Source organism: Macaca fascicularis, chromosome 1 (genome assembly GCF_037993035.2).
Source record: "Macaca fascicularis isolate 582-1 chromosome 1, T2T-MFA8v1.1".
Taxonomy (NCBI): domain Eukaryota; kingdom Metazoa; phylum Chordata; class Mammalia; order Primates; family Cercopithecidae; genus Macaca; species Macaca fascicularis.
In genome coordinates, this window is record NC_088375.1 from 108,501,626 (window position 1) to 108,526,086 (window position 24,461).

A 24,461-nucleotide genomic window follows, 5' to 3' on the forward strand; every position below is an offset into this window, starting at 1 on the left:
TGTCCAAGGCAACAAGTCAAAAGGCTGATCTTCACCAGACTCACCCTCCCTGAAAAGGAGTTCAGTGACCACGGACTGTACTTAACAGGAGGAAGGGTCTCAACATCCGTTTCAAGCATTTTACCAACTATTGATTCTAACAGCAGGGAAGTATTGCTTCATTTAGATGTGTTCTTCTCCCTAGAGAAGAACAAGTCTGCAGAGCTTCCCAACCTTCCCAACGTCTGGAATAGACAGAAAATTAGAACATGTGTCTGGCTTAGTGGAGAGAAAGGCAAAGCTGCCATAGCCAGAGTTGACCCTCTTGGAGCTCCATCCACCCTGCCTTTGGGGGAATCAGTTCCTCGGAGCAGCTTTCCATGTATCACCTACTCATGTCTTCTCCTTGCCTCATAAAGAAAATTTCTCTGGGGCCCTGTCCTTTGGAGGACATTACAAATCTCAGAAGAAAATAGAATGACCAAGACATTTAGTGAGTCAGAAATCAGAGCTTTATTATAACATGAGATAAAGGAGGAAAAGAAGACTGCAATCGGGGTCCTCCATCAAGCACGAAGTTCTTCCAGGGAAGCGCCATGAGTCTTTGTGGTCTCTGCACACTAATGAATGGAATGAGAGGAAGCAGAAAGCGTATCCATCAGGCTGTAGCATGTTCTTGACCATTCAGTCCCAAGAGCTCCTCTGAAGACCAGGTCAGCAGCAGCTCCCAGAGCTGTGGCAGCAGCCAGAGCCCCCAGAAGGTTCACTCTCACAGCAATCTGGGCTCTGGTGCCGGCGCCGGTGGAAGAGACGGGGCCTGTGGTGGCTCACGCAGCAGCCACCAATCCCAGAACTGCAGCAACCCCCAGAGCTGGGACCACAGCAGGAAGAGACTGCAGGGGAACATGGAGCTGGGCACTGGGGTGGGCATTTGGGAGGACACTTAGGTGGACATTTTGGAGTACACTTGGGAGGACACTTGGGAGGGGGCTGGCACTGCTGCTGGTTTTGCTGGCAAGACATGCTGGCAGGAGTTTAGTCAACCTAAAAGATAGTAATGAAACTCTTTAAATATTTCAAATGAAAGGTCATAATTATACCTCCTCTAAAATCAATGCATGTGTAGAAGAAGAATGATATTTAGATCATACAGTCACATCAGTAACCTGAAAGAAACGACTTGAATCTTTCCTCCAGATAAAAGTACATAGATTAAAAATCAACAGAATGAGCTTCTTCTTCTTCCTTTCAAGGGAAACTGGGATTGCTCTGTCCTCACAAGCCTGAGTAGAGTATTCACAGCTCCCTGAAGTACCTATTTCCTTAATACAAGCCCTAAGTACCAGCTGGGTGTTTCAGAATACACCAAGGGGTCCTCTGGAAAATATTTCACAATGAAACCTCCAGATAAAAGGGCCTGGCTTGAAGTATTTGCCAGTTTCCATGGTGGAAATATACCCAACATGGCAGTTTTGAAGTTACCGATGTGAAGTCACTGAGCACAGAATTGGAAAAGATGTGCACAGTTAGCTTTTCCCACCTAAAGGAGCTCCAATAGGCCTCAGAGCCTCAGTAGATTCAAGCCAGACTGAGTCCTATTCCTGCTCAGTATGACAGAACACAAGCACACAACTCTCTCTCTCTCCAGCCTACCTCCATCCTCCCCATCCCTCTGCCCTGCTCATACCTCTCTGGTATCCCAGGTGGCCACTCACCCTGGTCACACGCAGGAGCACAGACACGTCCCTGGGGAGTCAGAGCAGATGAGGTGCTGAAGCTGGATGTGTCTTTTATAGGGCCCAGGCTTGGCTCTGAGAAGAGCAGGAGGTGGCTCTTGCACAACCAGGCACGTGCTGGGTCATTCCTGACATTCTTCTGCCTCCTTGTCCCTGCAATCCAAAGAGGCCTCAGGAGCTTCCAGGACTCCTCTCTGGGGCTGGGGTCTAGAGAGGCTTTAGTCAGTCACAGCCTCCACCAGGTGGGAGCCCTAATGAGTTAAGTTAGGGTACACAAGGGACCCACACCTGGACAAGATTCTGTTCCCTGCATTTTTTAAATGCATGTCCTCTGAGGAAACATCAGTTCTGAGCCACAGCTTTCCCTGAACTTGTGGAAATGTTCCATTATGACTCCCTCCACCCTGAGCGGTTTCTTTTCCATGTTCTGTTGTAGATCCAGCCGTTCCAGGGGGCTTCTACAGCCTTGGCTCTTTGTAGGCATCCCTCCCTTGCCTAGGCTCTCAGCCCTTCCTCCTGGCCTCTGGGTTTCTGCTTTTCCTCCGACTCACCATGGCAAGCAGATTCAGTGGATTAAACCTGAATTGATTCTGTCACCTAGAGCAAGGAGAATGATTGAGAATAAACAATTCCCTCTAAAATCTAAACATTTCCTTCAGTCGGAGGAATTGCATTGAATCTGCTACTGGAATCAGAAAAGCTGCATATGATAAATGGGTAATCTCTGGAAGCTGCTGGAACAATTATCAGTAATTGCTAGAGTATTACTATGATACTCACTTTGAGTATCACTTCTCATATGTAATGCCCATTATGAACCAGATATACCTATCTCACTGAGCAGGTTGTAATATAAAGTGAGAAGTAAGAAAGAGCTAAGTATGACACTTTGTGCCTGATAGACCCTTAATACATATATGTTTAAAAGAAAAACTAAAGCCATGTGTTGGGTACTTGCCCAGGTCTTATGTGTCATTAATTGTCCGTATAGAGCCCTTACCCTCCAAGAGCTTAACTCAACCAGAAACTTAGATTATTCGAAACCTCTCTTGGGAAGTAGACATCTTTTCTTGGGGCTCCCATGGAGAGGGAACTCCTTTCCTACCAGGAAGTAGAGGGTCAGCCAGGGGTCTGGTTATTCAGAGTTCTGATTCTGGGTTGCACTAGACAGAGTTACCCATTCATTTATTCATTTATTTTAAACAGATATATTGAGGGTGAACCTTGAAAACATTACACTAAGTGAAAGAAGCCAGTCACAAAAGACTGCACATTGTATGATGTTATTTATATGAAATGTGTAGAGTAGGCAAATCTGTGGAAATAGAAAGGAGATGAGGCTTTAGCCAGTTACAGAGTCTCCCAGGCTGGCCCCCTGAAGAGCTGACTTAGGGCATCGGAGGAACTAGAGCCTGGACAAGATTCTCTTCCCTGTATCTCCTTTTATGTTTATGCCTGTCCTCTAAGAAATATCAGCGTCTTCCAGGAGCTTTAGTGGGTTGGGAGAAATTGGGAAATTACTGCCAATGGATACAGGTTTTCTTTGTGGAGTAATGAAAATGTTCTAAAATGGTGGTGGTGATTGTCCAACTCTATGAATATACTGAAAACCACTGAATTTACACTTTAAACAAATGAACTATGCAATATGTGAATTACGTCTCAATAAAGATGTTAAAATTAAAATTGAAAAAGATCGATATTCACACCTCTGATTAACACAGAAAAACAGACTGCGCCTTCACATTGCTTAATGCCTACTTAGTGGGGGAGGGGAGGATGCAGAGAAAGCCCAGTTTCCCATTGTCAGTTTCTAACGGAGGGATTCTATTCTAGTTATCCAGTCGTATTATCAGATCTGATTCCTGCTCTCAGACAGCTTTTACCTGAAGGATAAAGTAAGTCAACAGTGTGACCAGAGCAGTGTATTCAAAAGGCATTCCTTGAAAGCCTACAACATTCTTGGAGCACGTATGTCCAGACACAGGGATATAGAGGTGAATAATAAGTAGCCCATGACCTCAAGGACTGCAGAATTTAGTGGCCTTTTTGAAGATGACTGCAGACAAATGGGCACCAAAGGAGATGATGTCTGGGGACTGAACCTCCTGAGTCACTATTTCCCAATGTGATTAGAACATGTTAGTTCATTCCACTGTCTTCATGGTGATATCACCCTCAGCTTCCTCATACTCTTTGACAAAGATACTCGTAACAATGTTGTAAGTAAGGATGTGGGGGAGGCAAGCTTGTGTGTGTGTGTGTGTGCGTGCGTGCGCACTGTATGTGTGTATGCTGTATTTATATACAAATGTAGGTGAAATGAACATGCACATACATGAGCATCTGGATTGAATGGTTGAGTAAGCGATGGAAGAACTAATGGGATCTGATCCCCTGGGAAACCAGAATTGGGAGATAAGCAGCTCTTTAATACGTCGCCTTTGTCCCTTTATATCTGAGAAAATGTTGAGAATTGGTTCAGGAGTCAGTGAAGAGACACCTGCCTGCCTGTATTCTTGCTTCTGTTTCCACAGTCCACACCATCATAGGTGATCCCTCTGAGCCAGGAGACCCCATGTCACATTGTGCATATTCCCTCAGGGACCAGCCAAACACTTAATTGTCTCGTGAATGTTGGCAGGATCAAGGCATGATTGCAGGACCACATGAATGAGTACGTAGGTGACATGAGAAGAATGACCCGGGATTGATTCCAGACATTTCATCTGAAGTTCACCTCATCTGAAAAGTCAGTCTCCTGAAAGCTGGTATTTCCAACTAGCTCCTTGAATTGTCTTTCTGGGAGCTTAAACTCCACATATTCCGGAAAATTATCCCCCACCAAATGCTGGAACTTTATTTTAGCCACAGTACAATAAAAAGTCTTACCATGTCCCTTGAAGTATCTCACCTTATTTAATAGATTCACTAACCCAAATTTTCTCTTTACTATATCTTTGTAGCCCTTTTCATCTTCTTGTCAATACTGTCTGGCAGTGTCTGATTTTGGCCCAGTTTCCACTCCTGAAAGGGTATGTGTGGAGATAAAGGTTTATTGAATTGCAATTTCCAAAAAGTTAAAAGCATGACTCATATAAATATATAGCAGGCATATAGTAAAGATTTGTTTCACTCGTTAATAAGAGAATCCGCATGATGGTAACGCTGGTTCAAAGAATAGGAAAGACCAAAGTATATACATTCAGTGAAAAAAATTCTGGAACAAGATTGCAAATTTAGATACAAAACTGGTTCAAGTTTTCAAAGGCAATGAAACAATTAGTTTACATTTTCTAGAGCACACAAAATGATTTTCAACTTCTAAATCTTCTATAAGTTAAATCTAGCTTTATAGTGTCTGGGCCTTAATCAATACCAAATATATTAAATAAAATCATACCACCATTTTTTTAAAAAACCTAGAGAGTCATATAAACCTTAGGCAAGGTTGTTAGTTACTAGGAAGAAGTAAAAATTTAAAAGACTAATCAGAAATCACCTTTTTGCTTAATTTTAAGTTTTGGATAAGTTTAACCCCCAATTTCCTAACAAGAGACGGTTCTGCAGAAAATTGGGACTTCAAAACCCAGGTCCACAATAACTTCTTGCTGAAGTCATATTGGCTGATATGACATCAGAGGGGCATGGATTCCAGGCAGAGAGTTGCTGGAGAATTCACGTGTCGTGGTCCTGCTAGAGCGGGGACTCACTTCAGATCTTGGTATTAGCATAGCTGATAAGAGATGTCCTAACACTGTCCCACATCTGTTTTGCCTCATCTGGGACCTGCCATTTTCCTTGCCTGGTTACCAGGGTGAGTTTACCCCTGGGAGCCATCAAACTGGCTCTCAGTAGAACCATATGGGAGTCTAAAGAGTGACACTGGGAGTGTGGAATATGAAAGGAGAAGAGGGCCCAGCGATGAGGAGGAGCACAGCAGAGGGGTATTCTGGGCAAAGCAAGAATTGGCCTGTCTGGTTTGTATATACATGTTTATATGACCTTAAAAGGATGGATTTTATACTTATCTTAATTCATCAATTCCATGATACACTCTTCTTACATTTGTTAACAGCCCTTAAATCAGCATATAACATATGACTGGTGGCATGTAATAGTTGAATTTGCAACATTTTTAAAATTCTTTGTGGTGCATGAAATAAGGGTGCCCCTTACAGCTGATAGCCTCTTTATGCTTATGAAATACAGTAGGTAGGAAATGGGTATGTAGATATGAAATGAAATGATGAGAGACAGAAATTGATATTGATTTAGCATTAGTTCTGTTTTCAGAAATGTCACTTCTAACACTTTTAACTTGGGGCTATATGTTTCTTCATAGGTACTATTAGATACTAATGTATTTCATAAACTGTCTGCCAGCACACCAAGAATAGGTTTAAAAGGGCAAAATTGTGCCCATATTGGCTCTAATTTATCTGACTTATTATTCAATTCATTTTCAAACTCAGAAACCTTACCAAAACACCACCGGTAATGCCAATGTCTTTAAAGGGCCCTCCACAGTGCCACTCCAGTGCACAGCCCATGTTCAACTCCAGTTCTTCTTGTGTGACTGATCCTGCATGGGAAGCAGCTCCAGCTTCATCAGCTCCCAGAGCTCCAGCTACGGTGCAGTGTCAGCAGCCTCGTCTGTGCTGTGCTGACTATACCTCTGTGAAACCAAAGTGCAAAGGCCAAGGGCCTCCCCAGTCACATGCTGCACTCCCTCTCTTCAGTCCTCCTAACACCACAGCCTTACTGAGACTCCTGGGGTTGCCAGGTGGAAGATTCTGTTTTCCCAATATTCTCCAAAGGTCTGTCCAGAAATTTGCCTTTATCCTAAGTGAAAATAAAACCATCATTTCATGTTCCTAGTGTGTCCTGGTCACTGTTGACCCTCTGCAGTCTCTTGGATCGTGTCTCTAATGACTTCTATGTATCCTCTCAGTCTCTGTGATGGTTAATTTTGCCTAGGCTATTCTATGGTATCCAGTTGTTGATGAAACACCAGTCCAGATGTTGCTTTGTACATATGTAATCGGTAGACTGAGTAGGCTGATTATCTTTCCTAATGTGAGCCTCATCCAATCAGCAGAAGCCTTTAATAGCAGAGACTGAGGTTTCCAAAGAAGAAATTATCATCAACACTGCCATATAGAAACTCTGCCTGTTTCCAGACTACTGCCTTGCAGAATTTAGACTCAAGGCTGCAACATCAACTGTTACTTGAATTTCCAGCCTGCAGGCCTGCATGATCACCGCAATCATCATGCGATGACTGTGGGGTCTGGCAAGATTTCAGACTTGCCAGCCCCCACAGTCATCACATTAGCCAATTTCCTAAAATAAATTTCTCCCTCTGTCTCTTCTATTTCTCTGGAAATCCCTAACTAATACAGTTCTCCTTCCCTGCCTCCATATGTATATATACATATATACACACACGTCTGTACAAATGATAAAAATAACAGAATGTAATATATTAACTGAAGCTTATTGACCACCTGTTTTGTTCTAGGTCTTATTTGTTTTGTACACATTATCTCATTTAATCCTCATACCGATCCTGTGATGTAGGTAGTATTAATATCCCCACTATACTAATGAGAAAACAAAGGCTCCTAGAGCTAAGCAAATAGCCCAACTTCACACAGCTGGGAATAAAGTTCAGAAAATTCAACCAAAAAAAATTTCGAGAACTTTAGTATAATGTCAACAGGTTTCTGAGAACAAATTTACACACAGCTTAGATACAGTACCATACACACACACACACGCACACACACACACACATACACACAATGTCAGGCCATCTGTCTGTCCCAGATAGCCAATTATTTTGTTTGGTGGGATGAATCTTCCAGTTTATTTATAACCATGCTTTCTAAATCTCTCTCTCATACCAAGTCCCTGGCAAACTCATTGTCCACGTAACCTCTCTCTTATGCAATATCTATGCACCTACTTCCCAATCAGAACAAAGACAGCACTTACCATTTTTCATGACCCAGACAGCACTATTTATAGGCTACCATGGGATAAGACTATGTTAATTACATATGATCACTACACACACACACAGAGCAGTGCCCACACTGCCTATGCCCGTTTGTATCCAGCATTTATATCATTTTAATCACTAGAATTAGAAAAATTGTAGTGTTATATGAGTAGGTTACATTAATTAAATATTATAATTGCAATCACTGCCTATCCATGCCTTGGGATTCCCTGGAGCAAGGAACTGTTTCCAAAGATCTGGTACTGAGCAAATTAGGTAAACATTAAGCAGCTTTATGAGAGTAAATGGGAGAAGGATATGAACAGGTGAATTAAAAGAACAGAACATCACTAAAGAGAAAAAAAAATGGAGGATTTTCTTGGACTGTCTTCCATTAGTAAGTTCAAGATTCAGAATTCAAAAATCACTCTCACATGCACTCAGCAAGTATTGTTGACTATGTGGCAAACTCTGGAGATACAACGTGATATGAAAGGAATATAATCTCTGCCCACTGTGACTATATTCTACAGAAAGGACAGAGGGACATGGGTGAAGAGAAGGGTATGAGAAATCGAGATTTCTTTTGTGCAGTATGGGAACTAGCCCAGAAACATTAGTATATCAGGCAAGAAAATTAGGGGATAGCTGCTTTAAGTCTAGCTTGTTGAGAAGATCTCACCATAAGCTATTTGAATTTCATGCAAGGTAAATAATGCAGGCCTTTCCAGTTTAACTCCAGAGAACTGGTTCAGATCACAGACTAAGTAGCTATATAACCTAGAGTTAGATTCTGAGTACCAGGTGCTTGCTTTATAACCTTAGAAATGTTCTCAAATTGTCTGTGCCTCTGTTTTCTCATCTATGAAGTGTGGAAAATAACTGTAATGACCTAATAGCAATATTGTGTGAATTAATTGATCCTTTGATTGAGTTACACATAAAACATTTGTAAGAGTACATATCTTATAACAAGTACAAAAGTTTAGAATTACCTAATTCTACAATTACTGTACAGAGTTCTGAATTAGGTGTGCAGCTGCAGCAATGCAACCAGCATGGGAGTTAACTAGGATTGAAATCTGACCTAGCAAGCCCAAAGAGCAACCATGAAATGGTAACACGGAGAATGTCTTTCTGAATATTAATATTTTTGCCAATTAATTAGAAGCAGAGGGAGAATTGTTTAGAAAAAGAAAAGTATCCTTATTCTAGGTTTACACATGTGGTCTACTGCTGAATTCACTCTGAGCTTAACTCCTGTTGAGATATCCTGAAAACTGAGCTAGTAACAGGCTCCCTCCCAAGAGCCTGCCAATATGCTCATCCCGCAGTCTCAAGTTTTTCTTAGCACTGGAGATACTGTTGGTCCTGCTCCGGGAGCAGCTGCTCCTAGAGTTAGCACAGGCACCACAGAGCCAGCTGACTTTAACTGCGGAGCTGCTGCAGCAGCAGCGACAGAGCCTGGGAGTCTGTGAGAGAGCAGCGCCACAGCTCTAGGGCACTGCTGTGAATCTCAGAGGGTCCGAGTTGAAATAACCACCCACTCAAGAATCCATCCTGGCCCACAACTACTTTTCTACTCTTCCCTCTTCTTGGGCTTGACCCTCTGGGGACACAAGAGGGTGACCAGGTAGAATTTTCACTTGATGTGAAGGTGAAAGTGCTCTCTGGGGATTCTGGCCCAGGTGACAATCCATCCACCTTCTCCTTTTCACAATGTGTTCTGGTTACTGTTGACTCTCTTCACTTGGGTCATATTTCAGATAACCCAACTCAGAGTTAATCATCTGTCACCCTCCAATTCTAGATATCTTTGAAAGAGATGCAGCCATAACACCAAATACGTTTTCTTCTTGCACACTTCTTCTCAGAGTCTCACCCTCTTTCTGCCCCTGAGAGATGATCCAGACCCCTGGTCCTTGGCCCACAGCTGGATGATTGATCGATTAGAGGTGGGGAGACAGGCAGAAGTAACTCTGAGCCTACCCAAGGTGTCCATAAGCCAGGTCTTGTGTCTCCAGGGAGCTCCCTACAACACTCCAGACCTCAGCTGCAAGCAGTGAATTCCCCTGCCTAATCAACCTTCCACGCAGGCTTGCCTCAGTGCATACAGCAGAGCTCATGGAGGTGAACTGTGGGTGGGACACTCCTGAATGCTTGTGTTAAGAGGTAAGTGAAGTGTAACCACAGAGTCTGTGTCACTATTTCCGGATAACCAGCAATCCAGCTGTCTTTACTCAGCAGGTCAAACTGTATAGAAAACTACTTAATTGGATGGTTCCCAATATACATGTCCCCTTCATTCTTAACTTGTATCTTTAAATTTTGGCCAGAACCAAACCATGTCCAGATATCAAAATTTACACTTTTCCATTCCCCTTGTATGCACAAGCAGCCAGTGAGATTTAGGAAATTGTTGGGACTTTAGGAAAGCTCAGGTATGAGACTTTACTGGGGTCAGGGCCTTTTACCCACCCATTCTCCTTCTTCCTACTTGAAGCACAGCCTTGCAGATCAGAGCTCCATCATGCACCCTGATATCACCAACTGCCTCCCAGGAAACAACTGCTAACAATGAATTGACAAGACAGAGGGGTATCCATCTCTGAAGACTCCAGGGAACCACCATACCAGCCATGGACTACTGACCTCTGACTTCATCATATATGAGTGGAAATAGCCTGCTTTCCTTTTTAAATTGCTATGATTTTGTGTTCCTCTGATAGCATCAGAACATAATTTCTAACACACCTGCACACATGCCAAATACAAGGTAAGATGCAACTAAAAACAAATGTTAGACTGGATAAAGAAAATGAGGCAGATATATACCATGGAATACTATGCAGCCATAAAAAAGGATGAGTTCATGTCCTTTGGGGGTACATGGATGAATCTGGAAACCATTGTTCTCAGCAAACTAACACAGGAACAGAAAACCAAACACTGCAGACGCCAGGTGTCTCATAAGTGGGAGTTGAAAAATGAAAACACGTGGACACATGTAGGGGAACATCACACACTGGGGCCTGTCAGTGGGTAGGGGGCTAGGGGAGGGATAGCATTAGCAGAAATACCTAATGTACTTGACAGGTTGATGGGTGCAGCAAACCACCATGGCACATGTATACCTATGTAACAAACCTGCACGTTCTGCACATGTATCCCAGAACTTAAAGTATAATTATAAAAAAAAAAAAAACAGTTAGATGGGAAATTATTCTGTGTATGGATGGTTAGATAGAGAAAGGAAGTTGCTCACCATGAAAGGAACACATGGAGGCCCAGATAGCAGGCCCACTGGGGAAGGGAATGGCCGGTAGGTTGCTCTTACTTAAGGCAGAGGTCCCTGAAAGCAGACCCAGTGTCCACCTCTCTGTAGGCCAGTCTTCAACTGCCCCAGGCAACTTTAGGTCCCCTTCTTGGCATTCCATTTTGTACTGTTTGGTTTTTTCGTTTGTTTTGCTGCTCACATGTAAACACTAAGGACAGGGGAAAACTTCTTAACCAACTCAAGGAACCCTGAAGCTATAAAAGCAAAGAAAGTCATATTTGAGTATATAAAAACTAAAAACGTTTCCATAGCAAAAGCTATTATAAACAGATTCAATTAAATCTGATGATTAACTGTTTTAATAAAGACAGATCAAGGTTAATATCTTTGATGTATCAAGAGCTCTTGGAAATTGAAAAGAAAATTTAAAATCATATTATAAATTTTGTAGAAATGGCCAATGTACCTATTTTTAGAAGCTCAAAGTTACTACTGGTCAGGGACTTGAAAATTCAGTTAATAATGAGACTGGCAAAAATAATGAATAGCATCAAGTCAAATCAACTGACTCAGTGCAGAGGGTGATTTAAAATGCATCGAGTACAGAATCTCAGACTGGTTAAACAGTTGGGTGTTTGTCTTAGCAGCAGTAAGGATGAGGAGGGAGATGAACATCTTAATAAGAGACTCCATCTCTGTCAGAATCTCTCTGCACTGAATCCATCATCTTCATGTAGACACCTGTCAGCCTGAACCTAAGAAGCACTAGTCCTTATTTCCCCTGCTGTGTCGCTTCTCCCTTAACACTGAGAGGAAGAGACACTAGGTGTCTGAGGGGCAAGTCAAAAGGCGGATTTTAAGCAGAGTCACCCTCCCAGGACGGAAGTTCACTGACCATGGGCTGTACTTTGCAGGAGGAGAGGTCTCAACTTTCTTTTCAAGCATTTTATTCAACTATTGATCCTAACAGCAGGGAAGTTTTGCTTCATAGAAGTGTGTTCTTCTCACTAGAGAAGAACAAGTCAACAGAGGTTCCCAACCTTCCCAATGTCTGGAATAGACAGAGAATTAGAACATGTGTCTGGCTTAGTGGAGAGAAAGGCAAAGCTGCCATAACCAGATGTGACCCTCTAGGAACTCCATCTATCCTCCAGTTGGGGTAATCAGTTCCTCGGAGCAGCCTTTCATGTATCAGCTACTCATGTCCTGTCCTTGCCTCATGAAGAGAATTTCTCTGAGGCTCTCACCTTTGGAAGACATTAGAAATCTCAGAAGGGAAGAGAATGACCAAGATATTTAGCGAGTCAGAAATCAGAGCTTTATTATAATATGAAGCAAAAGAGGAAGAGAAGGCTTCCATTTGGGGTGCTCCATCAAGCACGAAGTTCTTCCAGGGAAGCGCCATGAGTCTCTGCGGTCTCTGACGACCCATGAAAGGAATGAGAGGAAGTGGAAAGAGTATCCATCAGGCTGTAGCATGTTCTTGACCATTCAGTCCCAAGAGCTCCTCTGAAGACCAGGTCAACAGCAGCCCCCAGAGCTGTGGCAGCAGCCAGAGCCCCCAGAAGGTTCACTCTCACAGCAATCTGGGCTCTGGTGCCGGCGCCGGTGGAAGAGACGGGGCCTGTGGTGGCTCACGCAGCAGCCACCACTCCCAGAGCTGCAGCAACCCCCAGAGCTGGGACCACAGCAGCCCCCAGAGCTGGGACCACAGCAGGAAGAGACTGCAGGGGAACATGGAGCTGGGCACTGGGGTGGGCATTTGGGAGGACACTTAGGTAGACATTTTGGGGTACACTTGGGAGGACACTTGGGAGGAGGCTGGCACTGCTGCTGGTTTTGCTGGCAAGACATGCTGGCAGGAGTTTAGTCAACCTAAAAGATAATAATAAAACTATTTAAATATTTCAAAGCAAAGGTCATAAGTATACCTCTTCTAAAATCAATGCATGGATGAAGAAAAATGATATTTAGATCATACAATCCCATCAGTAACCTGAAAGAAACAACTTGAATCTTTCCTCCAGATAAAAGTACATAGATTTAAAAAATCAACAGAATGAGCTTCTTATTCTTCCTTTCATGGGGAAACTGGGATTGCTCTGTCCTCACAAGCCTGAATAGAGTATTCACAGCTCCACGAAGTACCTGTTCTCTTAATACAAGCCCAGCACCCAGGTGGGTGTTGCAGACACGCCAGGGATCCTCTGGAAAATGTTTAGCCATGAAAACTCCAGGTAAAAGGGCCTGGCCTGAAGCAGTTGACAATTTCCATGGTGCAAATCTGCCCAAGATGGCGAACATGAAGTCATTGAAGACAGAGTTGGAAAAGATGGGCAGAGTTAGCTATTCCCTTCGATATGAGCTCCAGCAAGTCCCAGAGCTTCTAGAGATTTGAGGCAAACTGAGTCCTATTCCTGCTCAGCATGGCAGAACACAAGCACACAACTCTCTTTCTCCAGCCTACCTCCATCCTCCCCATCCCTCTGCCCTGCTCATACCTCTCTGGTATCCCAGGTGGCCACTCACCCTGGTCACACGCAGGAGCATAGACACCTCCCTGGGGAGTCAGAGCAGATGAGGTGCTGAAGCTGGATGTGTCTTTTATAGGGCCCAGGCTTGGCTCTGGGAAGAGCAGGAGGTGGCTCTTGCACAACCAGGCACGTGCTGGGTCATTCCTGACATTCTCCTGCCTCCTTGTCCCTGCAATCCAAAGAGGCCTCAGGAGCTTCCAGGACTCCTCTCTGGGGCTGGAGTCTAGGGAGGCTTTAGCGAGTCAGAGCCTCCACCAGGCGGGAACCCTAAAGAGTTAACTTAGGGAACCCAAGGCACACATGCCTGGATATGGCTCTGTTGGTTGCATCTTTTTATGCATGTCCACTGAGGAAACATCAGTTCTGAGCCACAGCTTTCTCTGACCTTGTGGAAATGTTCCATTACAACTCCCTCCACCCTGAGCAGTTTCTCTTCCATGTTCTGCTGTGGATCCAGCCATCCCAGGAGGCTTCTACAGCCTTGGCTCTTTCTAGGCATCCCTCCCTTGCCTAGGCTCTTAGCCCTTCCTCCTGGCCTCTGAGTTTCTGCTTTTCCTCCGATTCATCATGACAAGCCATTCGCTGTATTAAATCTGAGTTGATTCTGTGGTCTAGAGCAAGGAGAATGATTGAGAATAAGCAATTCCCCTCTAAAATCTAAATGTTTCCTTTAGTCAAAGGAATTGTATTGAATCCATTACTGGAATCAGGAAACTTGCATATGCTAACTGGGTAGTCTATAGAAGCAGCTAGAACAATTAGTAACAATTGCTAGAGTGTCACTATGATACTATGAGTATCAGTTCTCATATGTAATGGCCGTTATAAACCAGGTATACCTATCTCACTGAGCTGTTTTTAATATTAAGTGAGAAATAAGAAAAAGTTTGATAGGACACTATGTGCCTGATAGGCCCTTAATAAATATGTGTTTCAAAGAAAACTAATGCCATGTATTGGGTACTTGCTCAGGTCTTATGTGTCATTAACACAATAGTTAGCTTCTAACTGAGGGATTCTATTCCCATTGTCAGCTTCTAACTGAGGGATTCTATTCTAGTTATCCAATCCTATTATCAGATCTGATTCCTGCTCTCAGACAGCTTTTACCTGAAGGATAAAATAAGTCAACAGTGTGACCAGAGCAGTGTATTCAAAAGGCATTCCTTGAAAGCCTACAACATTCTTGGAGCATGTATGTCCAGACACAGGGATATAGAGGTGAATAATAAGTAGCCCATGACCTCGAGGACTGTAGAATTTAGTGGCCTTTTTGAAGATGACTGCAGACAAACATGGGCACCAAAGGAGATGACGTCTGGGAACTGAACCTCCTGAGTCACTATTTCCCAATATGATTCGAACACGTTAGTTCATTCCACTGTCTTCATAGTGATATCACCCTCAGCTTCCTCATACTCTTTGACAAAGATACTTGTAACAATGTTGTAAGTGAGGAAGTAGGGGGGGCAAACCTATGTTTGTGTGTGTGTGTGTGTGTGTGTTCACATGTGCGTGCGCACTGTATGTGTGTATGTTGTATTCATATAAAAGTGCAGGTGAAATGAACATGCACATACATGAGCATCTGGACTGAGTGGCTGAATGAGCAATGGAAGAACTAATGGGATCCGATCCCCTGGGAAACAAGAAATGGGATATAAGCAGCTCTTCAACGTATCCCCTTTGTCCGTTTATAACTCAGAAAATGTTGAGAATTGGTTCACAAGTCAGCGAAGAAACACCTGCCTGCAAGTATTCTTGCTTCTGTCTCCACAGTTCTCACACCATCATATGTGATGCCTCTGTGCCAGGAGAACCTGTGTTAAGTTGCCCATGTTCCCTCAGGGGCCAGCCAACCCTGAGGATCAATGCATGATTGCAAGACCTCATAAACGAGCACATAGGTGTCATGAGAAGAACATCCTGGTGGTGATTTCAGACATTTCATCTGAAGTTCACCTCATCTAGAAAGTCAGTATCCTGCAGGCTGGTCTCTCCATGTAGTTCCTTGATTTGTCTCCCTGGGAACTTAAACTCCATATATTCCAAAAAATTATTCCCCAGGAAATGCTGGAACTTTATTTTAGCCACAGTACAAGTAAAAGCTTTACAGGTATCTTGATGTATCTCACCTTATTTAATAGATTCACTAATCCAAATTTTCTCTTTACTATATCTTTGTAGCCCTTTTGATCTTCTTGTCAATACTGTCTGGCACTGTCTGGTTGGACCTGTTTTCACTCCCGAAAGAGTAAGTGTGGAGATAAGAGTTTATTTAACTATAATTTCAAAAAAGTTAAAAGTATATTTATATATGTTAATATATTACAGACATATATCAAAGATTTTTTCACTTGTTAGTAAGGGAACCAGCATGATAGTAATGCTGGTTCAAAGAATTGGAGATAACAAAGTATATACAGTCAGAGGAAAAACTTCTAAAACAAGATTGCAAATTTAGATACATACTGGTTACACTTTTAAAAGACAATGAAACCATGAGGTTATAAATCTTCTGTTAAGTCCAGTCTAGCTTTACAGAGTCTGGGCCTTAATCAACACCAAATATAGTAAGTAAAATCAACCCACCAATTTAAAAAAAAATTCCTAGAGTGTCCCCATAAATCTTAGGCAAGGTTGTTAATTACTGGGAAGAAGTAAAACTTTAAAAGATTGATCAGAAATCACTTTTTGGCTTAATTTTAAGTTCTGGACAATTTTATCCCCTAATTTTTAACAAGAAATGATTCCACAGGAAAGTGGGGCTTCAGAACCCAGGGCCAGAATGGCTCCTTGCTGAAGTCACATTTGGCTGATAGACATTAGAGGGGCATGAACTCCAGAATTCATGTGTCATGGTCCTGCTAGAACTGGGACTCATTTCAGATCTTAATATTAGCATAGCTTATAAGAGATGTTCTAATACTGCCCCGCATCTGTTTCGCCACGTCTGGGACCTGCCATTTTCCTTAGCTGGTTGCCCGGGTGAGTTTACCACTGGGTGCCATCGAACTGGCTCTTGACAGACCCATATGGGGATCTAAAGAGCAACAGCGGGAGTATGGAATATGAGAGGAGAAGAGGGCCCTGTGATTGGGAGCAGGACAGCAGAGGAGTATTCTGGGCAAAGCAAGAATTGGCCCGTCTAGTATTTACATACATATTTATATGACCTAAAGAAGATTGCTTTTATACTTATCTTAATTCATCAATTCCATGATACACTCTTCTTATATTTGTTAACAGCCCTTAAATCAGCATATAACATATGATTGGTGGCATGTAATAGTTGAATTTGCAACATTTTTCTCTTTCTTTATGGTGCATGAAATAAGGGTGCCCCTTACAACTGATAGCCTCTTAAAGCTCATGAAATACAGTAGGTAGGAATGGGATATGTAGATATGAAATGAAATGATGAGAGACAGAAATTGACATTGATTTAGCATTAGTTTTGTTTTCAGGAATGTTGCTTCTAACACTTTTAACTTGGAGTAATATGTTTCTTCACAGATACTAATTAGATACTAATGCATTGTATAAACTATCTGCCAGCACACCATGAATAGGTTTAAAAGGGCAAAACTATTCCCTTCCTGGATCTAATTTATCTGAATTATTATTCAATTCACTTTCAAACTCAGATACTTTGACAAAACATCATCATCAATGCCAACACCTTTGAAGGGCCCTCCACAGTGCCGCTCCAGTGCACAGCCCATGTTCATCTCCGGTTCTTCTTGTGTGACTGACCCCTGCATGGGAAGCAGCTCCAGCTTCATCAGCTCCCAGAGCTCCAGTTACTGTGCAGTGTCAGCAGCCTTGTCTGTGCTGTGCTGACTACACCTCTGTGGAACCAAAGTGCAAAGGGCAAAGACCAAGGACTTCCCCAGCCGAATGCTGTGCTCCATCTCTCCAGTCCTCCTAGTTTTATGCAACATCTATGCACTTACTTCCCAATAAAAACCAAGACAGAGCCCATCATTTTTCATGACCCAGACAGCACTCTTTATAGACTATCATGGGATAAAGCTATGTTAATTACATATGATCACTACACACACACACCCCAACACCCTCACTGCCTATGTCCATTTATATCCAGTATTTCTATCTTCTTAATCACTGGAATTAGAAGAATTTCAGTTAGATGAATAGGTCACATTAAATATTATAATTGCAATCACTGCATATATATGCCTTGGGATTTCCCGGAGCAAGGAACTATTTCCAAAGATTCTGTGCTAAGCAAATTAGGTAATTATTAAGCAGGTCTTACAAGGGTAAATGAGAGAAAGATATGATCAGGTGAATTAAAAAAAAAAAAACAAAAAACAGAACATCTCTAAAGAGAAAACAATTTGAGGATTTCCTGGACTGTCCTCCATTAGTAAGTTCAAAAATCAGAGTTCATTAATTCACTCTCACATACATTCAGCAAGTATTGTTGACTATGTGGTCAACTCTGGAGATACAACATGATATGAAAGAAATATAATCTCTGCCCACTGTGACTATGTTTCAATGTAGAGACAGAAGCTTGACAAATAAAAGAAAATATATAATTACTAATTCTAAATGGTTCTCAACTTACGACAGTTGAACTTAGGATTTTTCAACTTTATTATTTCGGTAGAAATAATACTTGGGATTTTGAATTTTAATATTTTCCAAAGCTAGCAATACATCCTATGTCTGTGTTGATGCTTGGCACGCTGCTGCAGCTCCCAGTCAGCCATGGGGTTGCAAGAGTAAACAGTCAATACTCTATGGTATACGCTGTTGCCAGATGATCTTGCTCAACTGTTGGCTAATGTAAGTGTTCTGAGCCTGTTTAAGGAAGGCTAGGCTAAGCTTTGATGTTTGGTAGGTTAGTTATTTTAAATGTGTTTTTGGCTTAGGATATTTTCAACTCGCCATAGGTTTATCTGGATATAAACCCATTGTAAGTTGAGGAACACCTGTATAGGCATTCAGGTGGGTGGAACTATCCCACTGCAGGTTTTCAAATGTTGCTAGGAATTCCCGATGAGACCTAACCTTATTCCTCAAGGCCTTTCCTGATTGACTATTCTGGAGGTCCAACAGAGGTGGGTACTAAGATTGCTTAATAGCTCTCCACCACATCAGCCAGAAGGGTCTGTAGGCTGGAGAAACTGTAAACTGAGTGTCTTTGAGACATCCCCACCCCGAGGCTATAGGAGTGAAAAAGACAAGGAAGAACCACATAGGCATCCTTTCCGGATCACTGCACATTTGGAAATGGGCTTCTATTTTCATGTGTGGATGTCAAGAGGGCTTAATTCAATTAGCTTTACCTATGCATGAGAAAGAACAAAGAATCAGAGCAGGGGATAATATGCTTCCTTCATTTGGACTCAGGGAAACCATGGCATTCCTCTGCAGAAATCCTCTTTTACATAACAGCTAGCTCAGCCACAGAGACTGAGCACAAAATTATAGATTTATCTCATATTTTATCATGAGAGCATTTGGGAAACAATGTCTTTTAATTTGCAAGGACATTTTCTTTCAGAGTCACTTAAAAGACAATTATTTAAAGGAATATTTTGAATATATTATAGTAATATTTTCCCTGATACACCATTATATCCTTAATTTATTTATTTCAACAGTGTGTCCATATTTTAGGTTATTTATTTTGTCTTATTTTATTTATTAAAACAAAGCATTTATGTATTTTTAAAAGTTAATTTCTTTATGTTGGAAGGTTGATTTTTCTTCTATTGATCAAAAGTTAGGAACCTTAGCAATGTATTCAGGAAGAAGAAGTGGGAATTGGTAAGTAGATGGAAACATAAAATATTTAAAAATAGAAGCAAGGAAACTTGAAAATATTTATTGTGGCAAAGCAACTTGTTCAGAGCAATCACATCCAAACTTCAGGCGAGTAAATTTTGAGCCCAGCCCCAAGTCATTGTGCCAATGGCTGCTTCTGAGACACAGCTCAGGTGTAGCAATGCTCCGAGCCAAGCGCTCTTGAAAGGATGAAAGGCACTGATGAGCGAGACGCATGAGACGGGTGCAGGTCGTTGGTGTTTCGGTTTCTCAGGTGATGCTCAAAGTCCTGGTAGCAGCAGCCCCAAAGCAATAGCTGGAGCCCTGATGCCATCATCAGTGAGACCACAGCAGCTCCAGAGCTAGGCCCACAGCAGGAAGAGACTTGAACAGGGCACCTTAGGAGGTCCCTTAGGGGGACACTTTGGGGGGCACTTGGTAGTGAGCCCTTTAAAAAGAGGCTGGCACAGCTGCTGGGTTTGCTGGCAGGACATCTTGGTGGGAGTTCAGTCAACCTAAAAGCCAATGCAGTTGTTTTACAGACTTGTTAAATGTTAGATCATTGTTTCCTCCTTTGGAATCTACCCTGGGGTTGCTGAAATATTGAACAAATCATAACCACACACACACACACTCACTCAAGTCAAAGCCTCTATCTTGTTCATTTCTCTGTCTCTAAGATATGGCACAGTTCTTGTCACATAGATGATGTCCAATAAATATAGATTTCCCCCTGAAATGGAAGCACCATAAGAACAGCGATTATCCTCCCCTCTTTTGCATACTTCTGTATTCTAATGTCTAGAATAACACCAGGTAATTAATAGGAGCTCAATAAATAGCTGGTGATACAAGAATAATATATGAATGAATAAACGAATGAGATACAAGAATAATATATGAATGAACAAACGAACGAGAAAAGAAAGGTAGCCAAGAAGGGAGGGAGGAAGAGAGTGGGGAAGGGAATGAGGGAGGGAATTATAGCTGAGGTAGAGGAAAGGATACCAGTTGGCATTTCATGGTAATATTGAGTATTGCCATTTTCTCTGGGTGCCTCTGCCATCTTCTCTAAGCATCTAGAAATGGATCTGTGAGATGTGAATAGCGTGGAATAATCCCTCCCCAGCCAGCTGACTCAGTTGCCAGAAGCCAGACATTGGCAAGAATTTGGATTGGCTAATCCCTCTAATTCCCAGGGACTCCTAATTCCTAGGCTGGATCTTCCTAGGCAACATCTCTACTCCTATTACCCACTTTTCTCCTGTCTTTCCTTTCCCCCTGTGATTTTCAACAGCTACTTACCCTTTCAGTTGTGCTCTAAGTTCCAAAAGACCCACTCACACTGGTCAGACCCAGGTGTGGAGCAGGCAGACCTGAGGATGTCAGGGCAGATGAGAAGTGGGGTCCTGACACACATTTTATAGGCAGGCACTCGCCTGACTGGGCCTTAGTGAGCCATGGTTCTGGGTGGAGCAGGAAGTGGCTCCTCCCATACTGGGTCATCTGCAAGGTAATTCCTGACATTTCCCTCCCTGCCTCTTCAATCCATCCTTCCCGGGGAGATACTGAGTTACTCTTCTGAAGCTAGAGAACGAAATCTCACCAAAGTATATTATTTCCTAGGCTGCGACTCCATGAAGCAGCATGCGGATTCCTGACCCTTGAGACAAGAATCTGGTTTCTCAAGACTCTATGGTCCTGTTCCTTCTTGGAAATAAATAAATAAGTTTCCTCTCTTCCTAATTCAGTCTGTGATCCAGCTTCTCGCTCTTTTTCTCTTTTCAAAAACATACATTAACTATAAATTTTTAAACAGGACTGTTTAAAAATATTTTTTCAAAATAAGGGATCTATTACATTCATTGAATGTCGGTGTTCTCCGTGTCTATCAAAGATCTTCTGTAAGAATTGGATACTTACACTCTTTCCCTTCACAAAGTCTTCCTAATTTTAAGAAACTATGTTTTGCTCTTACATTTTACTTAAACATTTGACATTTCAATGCCGCTCTGCTAGCAAGAAAGAGTATAAATATCTAAGATTTCTTAAAACATCGGGTACAGTTGCTTTTGAATTATATAGACCTATTTTCATTTTATAGGTCACATTTTTCTGCCAGCAAAATTGTTACCAGTTCACAAAATGAAATAAGTACATTATTATTTCAGGATATTCTTTTAGTCCATCAGTTCCTCCATGTTAACCTATTAGAGATTTGTATCAGTCTGTGTCCATTCAGGAAAACAAAAACTCCTTATTTTTACAGAAACAATAAGCATTGGATTAAACAGGTATTAGAGGATTGAAAAGGCAAATGGAGAATTCTAGCATCACACGGAGCAGCTATGGCCACACTAAGGATAGGAAACAAGGGAAAGGGGGTTGGACTTCTTGAAACCTAGAGACCCGCAGAGCGAGAACCCAAACTTCTGAGGTGGGACACTGGCTAGTGGGGCCTGTGCTTCTGAGGAAAGGAGAAGAGGATAGTTCTGGAAGTGTGGCGAAAGCTGGGAACAGGAACCAACTGCTACTGCCAGATTTAAAAAACAAAAAACAAAACAAAAAAAAACTGTGAGGTGACGTTACGGGCCTTTCTCTCCTGACTTCTGCGTCCTCTTGCGCCCCCTAGTGACAAAACTTAATAGAGGACTACCAGCAAAGTAGAACCACAGTTGCAAAGCCGAGGCCAACATCACAAAGTAGAGCCCAGAAGGGTAGGTTTGGAGCTGACAGACGTGAGTTTATGAGTCCACAGAGAGCTGCTGGGGTAGATGGAGAAAACAGAGAAGCATGTTTCAAGCAGGGATGCGTGCATGATTCCACACTTTAAAAGTGCAACTAAAGTCAGTAAACGCAGAGTAAGTAGATCTATGTGACTCCAATTGAGGGTTTGTATTGCTGAAAAAGAACTCAAACAAATTTACAAGAAAAAAACAAACAACCCCATCAAAAAGTGGGCAAAGGATATGAACAGACATTTCTCAAAAGAAGACATTCATACAGCCAACAGACACAAGAAAAAATGCTCATCGTCGCTGGCCATCAGAGAAATGCAAATCAAAACCACAATGAGATACCATCTCACACCAGTTAGAATGGCGATCATTAAAAAGTCAGGAAACAACAGGTGCTGGAGAGGATGTGGAGAAATAGGAACACTTTTACACTGTTGGTGGGATTGTAAACTAGTTCAGCCATTATGGAAAACAGTATGGCGATTCCTCAGGGATCTAGAACTAGATGTACCATATGACCCAGCCATCCCATTACTGGGTATATACCCAAAGGATTATAAATCATGCAGCTATAAAGACACATGCACACGTATGTTTATTGCGGCACTATTCACAATAGCAAAGACTTGGAATCAACCCAAATGTCCATCAGTGACAGACTGGATTAAGAAAATGTGGCACATATACACCATGGAATACTATGCAGCCATCAAAAAGGATGAGTTTGTGTCCTTTGTAGGGACATGGATGCAGCTGGAAACCATCATTCTTAGCAAACTATCACAAGAACAGAAAACCAAACACTGCATGTTCTCACTTATAGGTGGGAACTGAACAATGAGATCACTTGGACTTGGGAAGGGGAACATCACACACCAGGGCCTATCATGGGGAGGGGGGAGGGGGGAGGGATTGCATTGGGAGTTATACCTGATGTAAATGACGAGTTGATGGGTGCTGACGAGTTGATGGGTGCAGCACACCAACATGGCACAAGTATACATATGTAACAAACCTGCACGATATGCTCATGTACCCTAGAACTTAAAGTATAATAATAATTTTAAAAAAAGAAAAAAAAAAGCCAAGTTGTAGTCAGCAGATGAAGTTGAAAATTAGGAGAAAAATTTTTACTTAATTGACTTCCTTCTATCAGGAGTAAGGAGACAGTGCAAGGTTTTGTGCAAGCCTCAAAGTGTTTACTGTCCAACAGTAGATTGGGAATTTAAAAAAAAAAAAAAAACCCTCTAGCTTTGGCTTTGCCTGCATTTTCATTTGTGACTGGGGATCAGTCACTTCACCTCTACGAGCATCAGTTTCTCCATCTAAGATCCATGTGACTTTAAAAATGTAATGGCAACATAATAAAAGCAGTTTTATATATTTTTTAAAAGTGCCTATCTGCAGCTCCAACAAGGGGAAGAAGCACGAATATCCAAATATATTTTCTTTTTTAAGAGATATTGTTATGTCACCTAGGCTGGTCTCAAACTCCTGGTCTCAAGCAATCCTCCCCCCTCAGTCTCCTGAGTAGCTCGGACTACAGGCACACACCACCATGCCTGGCTCTAATAGATTTTAAAATGTGTTTGATAACAAAAAAGTTTAATAAAATTCTAGTGTCAGTAAAAATGAAGAAAAAAAAAAAACCTAAACTTGTGAGTTCCAGTTCAAGAAGGCTGACTGAATACATGCTGCAGACTTTTGCTAATTACTGTTTAGTGGAATAAGAATATTCTCCTTGATTACAGGTTTTCAGAGGTCTGTATTGTGAATGGTATTAAAGTTTGTTAAATGTTTTTCTCTACATCTATTAAGATGATCTTTTTGTTTTTTTCTTTAATCTGTAAATACACTGAATTACATTGGTAGATTTTCTAGTTACAAAACATATCTTTCCTTGCAAACTTTCCTCATTGGATAGGATGAAATAGTTATTGGGAGACCAGTTCTCCTTACTAACACAACTATAAAACTCAGATTAAACCAGAAATTGTATTTTGGAAGGCAGCAGAGAAGTGCTGAGGTAGTGTGAACTGGAGAAGCTAAGACTCCAGGGAGAGGAGCTGACTTCTGCAACCACTTTTAATCCCGAGAGCATCTGTCAATTCTGGGCAGGTAAAACACTGAGAATCCAGATTATTTTAAGCATGGAAAGAACATAGCTGGGAGACAAAGAAATCAGCTGAGCCTGTAGCAGAGACATGGGGGCCCTCAAGTGCACACCTAGTTTTCTCCTAAGGTATTTGACAAGTTCAGGGAGATGTAGGACAATAAGCTAAAACCTAAGTGGGAAGTTTCTAGAATGTTGCAAAGCTTTTCGTGGTTTATGAGACAAAGATTACAGTTCAGGAATATATCTGTTAACTATGGCCTCAATTATAGTGC

At 41.9% G+C, this 24,461-nt stretch overlaps 2 protein-coding genes across 3 annotated transcripts; both read right to left on the minus strand.

Moving 5' to 3' along the window:
- Positions 1-468: 468 nt before the first annotated feature.
- On the minus strand, positions 469-6,360 carry LOC102135348 (late cornified envelope protein 2B). 2 transcript variants are annotated; one of them, XR_012428871.1, is made up of 4 exons: positions 6,200-6,360; positions 4,630-4,742; positions 1,695-1,868; positions 469-1,023 (listed from the first exon to the last, which is right to left on the minus strand). XR_012428871.1 is itself a non-coding variant. In XM_015457100.4 (2 exons), exon 2 carries the CDS (start codon positions 1,000-1,002, stop codon positions 694-696), a length of 309 nt encoding a protein of 102 aa, XP_015312586.3. In that variant the 5' UTR covers positions 1,003-1,023; positions 1,695-1,744; the 3' UTR covers positions 469-693. The 2 variants fall into 2 exon arrangements, 1 of the variants encoding a protein (XP_015312586.3); XM_015457100.4 differs by lacking the exons at positions 4,630-4,742; positions 6,200-6,360 and having other exon boundaries at positions 1,695-1,744.
- Positions 6,361-12,300: 5,940 nt separating this feature from the next.
- LOC102135859 (late cornified envelope protein 2D) lies at positions 12,301-13,578 on the minus strand. The gene is made up of 2 exons (XM_005541823.4): positions 13,529-13,578; positions 12,301-12,874 (listed from the first exon to the last, which is right to left on the minus strand). The coding sequence occupies exon 2, from the start codon at positions 12,851-12,853 to the stop codon at positions 12,521-12,523; it is 333 nt and encodes a 110-aa protein (XP_005541880.3). The 5' UTR covers positions 12,854-12,874; positions 13,529-13,578; the 3' UTR covers positions 12,301-12,520.
- Positions 13,579-24,461: the final 10,883 nt, after the last annotated feature.

Bases quoted from the DNA above. Each gene is read 5' to 3' on its own strand.
- LOC102135859 (XM_005541823.4), bottom strand. From the start codon at position 12,853: ATGTCTTGCCAGCAAAACCAGCAGCAGTGCCAGCCTCCTCCCAAGTGT.
- LOC102135348 (XM_015457100.4), bottom strand. From the start codon at position 1,002: ATGTCTTGCCAGCAAAACCAGCAGCAGTGCCAGCCCCCTCCCAAGTGT.